Consider the following 2,366-nt stretch of genomic DNA (forward strand, 5'->3'; position numbering starts at 1 on the left):
TTATAATTAATAGGGAATGAATGGATAAAGTATAATCTCCCTTACCTGCCATAGAGGCATCATAAGCTACACCAACTCCACAAACATTATTATCACGGGCCATGACAATTTCACCAGCACAAGCAGTTCCATGGGAATCTGTTCCAACAGGAGATGGGTCACTAACATTATAGTTAAAATCATAACTGTATGCTGATACCTACAAGTATAGAAAAAAGGGAGAGAGAGAAGATCTAGAATATAAAAATGATATGCTACAGTCATTTATAAAGCAATTAATTATATCACAAATACACTTACATAGTTATTCCTTAGGTCAGTATGAGTATGCTGTACTCCTACACAAAAATGACTTACCAGAACAATTACATCATCTTACCATCATCCACGACACCAACTAATATTCCATTTCCAGTATATCCTTGTATCCATGCTGGTTCTGCATTCAGATCAAGGTAAAGGTTTGGTTCCCTGGTTTGACCAGTATTGTTCTACAATAAAATCCAATAAACAATAAAACCACTCCAAAAGATTCATAGCTTCCATTATCCCTCCTGAATTGTACCCATCAGTAATTCACTATTCATTATTGCACAGGAAATAATGAATAAATTTAATGAAAATCAACAACCACCCAGACATGGAGTGGCCTAAACTTAAATTATGTACCATTTAGTTATACTTACAACTGTCCACTGTCTACCCCATAGTGGATCTCCCTGACTTGTTGGTTGAAAATATTTCTTTTCCCAGTTATGTAAACTCTGCTGTTGCACATAACCTACCTGTATCATAAAAGATTACATTATAAACACATTTGGATACTGGATACCAATAAAAAATCACTTTCTGATGAAGAGAAAGGAATCAGAAAAGAAAGAGAGAATAAGAGAAAGGATTGAGATAAAAGAAAGATGTGCAGTATCAGTCCTTAATAGTAATGAGCACAATAAAAGTACTTGCATTATGCATGAGTTATAAGATATCAGGTGTTTTTTTATGTGTTAAATATAAAATGTAAGTTTAATTTGAAATAATGGTATTTCTGAACCAGGCTGAGCTGGCCCTGCTGTACTAACCATGCTGGCCTGGTTTGGCCCAGCTCACTTCAGCTCAGTTTGCTTACTGGTTACACTATCAAATGAAACTGTGCTGGCTCACTTTAAACAGGGCTGGCTCAGTTAAAGAAGCTAGTGTAAACACAGTATAATTCCACCAAGCAATTCACCTGGTATACTTTCAAAGTGTGATTGTAATGTAGCAGAAGCATTTCTGCAGATACTATTCTTCAGACTTTTTCTTTAATCCTTCTTTCCAAAGGGTAATCTTTTAAGCCAAAAAAGTGCTCAAGTTGGTTTTTCATTCCTTAGTGGACCACAAAGGTGTTTTTAAAAAGAAGCCGGAAAGGACAGTAATACAGCACTGCATAAAGGATATGGCACTAAGCCACTCATGCAGACTCTATAATAACAACATGAAGTCTTCATATTTCATGCAATGGGGTAGGATTTTGGCAAAAATAGCTACCCTCTTGTTTCCTTACTTTCTTTCCACTTCAATCAGATTATTCTACTATATATAATTGTGGAAAAGTCATAGTTTTTCATTTTTAATCTGCAAATATTAATAAATGCAAAAGTTTGAACCTTAGCAAGGAACAAATAAGCAAAATTGTAAGCTTACGTTTATCTCTGACTTGAGAGTAGTTCTCATGTATTGTGCTTCAGTACCAGATTTAATATTTTCATCATTATTAGCCGAGGAGCTCATTTTGAAATGATAAATATTAGCAAAAGCACCAACCTGGCAATATCATGATATTTCATTAAGTATTATTTATCCCTTACTCTTCCCATGTTTGTGAAGCCATGTCTCTCTGCAATCTCATTAGCAGCTTCAATTCCACCATGAACCTCAACAGCCCAGCTATCAGTAAAGACTGCTGCTGCAGCTGGCCGTTGGTTCTGCGCTTTAAAGTAAGCACCAATATCAGCAGCAACAATACTGAGAGTCACAGTTAACAAAAACAACGAGGAGGCCATCTTCTCTGAGCTGCACTCTATGTTTTGCATGCGTAGACAGTTATTGTCACACCCACCCACTTGATTATCTTGTTGTTTATCATAACTGGTAATTACATATTCATTATTAATTTTGAAGAATTCTTTTTGCAATTTTTGACAAATTTTGGAGCAAGTTAAAAATTTTTTGAAAAATCCAATTTTGATTGGAATCAAATGCATACAAATATACACCTACAAGTTCCTGATGCTATAATAGAGATGTCCATAGATTTCTTTGCAGTTCTTTTCTTGTAGTTGTGGAATACTGAGCAGGAAGGATTAAAGAGAGTCCACAGTCAGTAA

General features: G+C 35.2%; 1 protein-coding gene across 1 annotated transcript in view; it reads right to left on the minus strand.

Annotated features, from left to right (window-relative positions):
* LOC105314915 (furin-like) overlaps positions 1-2,042 on the minus strand; it is a 3,495-nt gene extending 1,453 nt beyond the window's left edge. Inside the window, exons 1-6 of the mRNA XM_011409344.1 lie at positions 1,848-2,042; positions 1,684-1,803; positions 687-785; positions 380-491; positions 301-338; positions 46-199 (exon numbers count right to left, since the gene is read on the minus strand). Coding sequence (XP_011407646.1) covers positions 46-199; positions 301-338; positions 380-491; positions 687-785; positions 1,684-1,803; positions 1,848-2,042 — 718 coding nt within the window. The remainder of the gene's footprint in view (positions 1-45; positions 200-300; positions 339-379; positions 492-686; positions 786-1,683; positions 1,804-1,847) is intronic.
* Positions 2,043-2,366: the final 324 nt, after the last annotated feature.

Source organism: Amphimedon queenslandica, unplaced genomic scaffold (genome assembly GCF_000090795.2).
Source record: "Amphimedon queenslandica unplaced genomic scaffold, v1.1 AMPQUscaffold_12288, whole genome shotgun sequence".
Lineage (NCBI taxonomy): Eukaryota > Metazoa > Porifera > Demospongiae > Haplosclerida > Niphatidae > Amphimedon > Amphimedon queenslandica.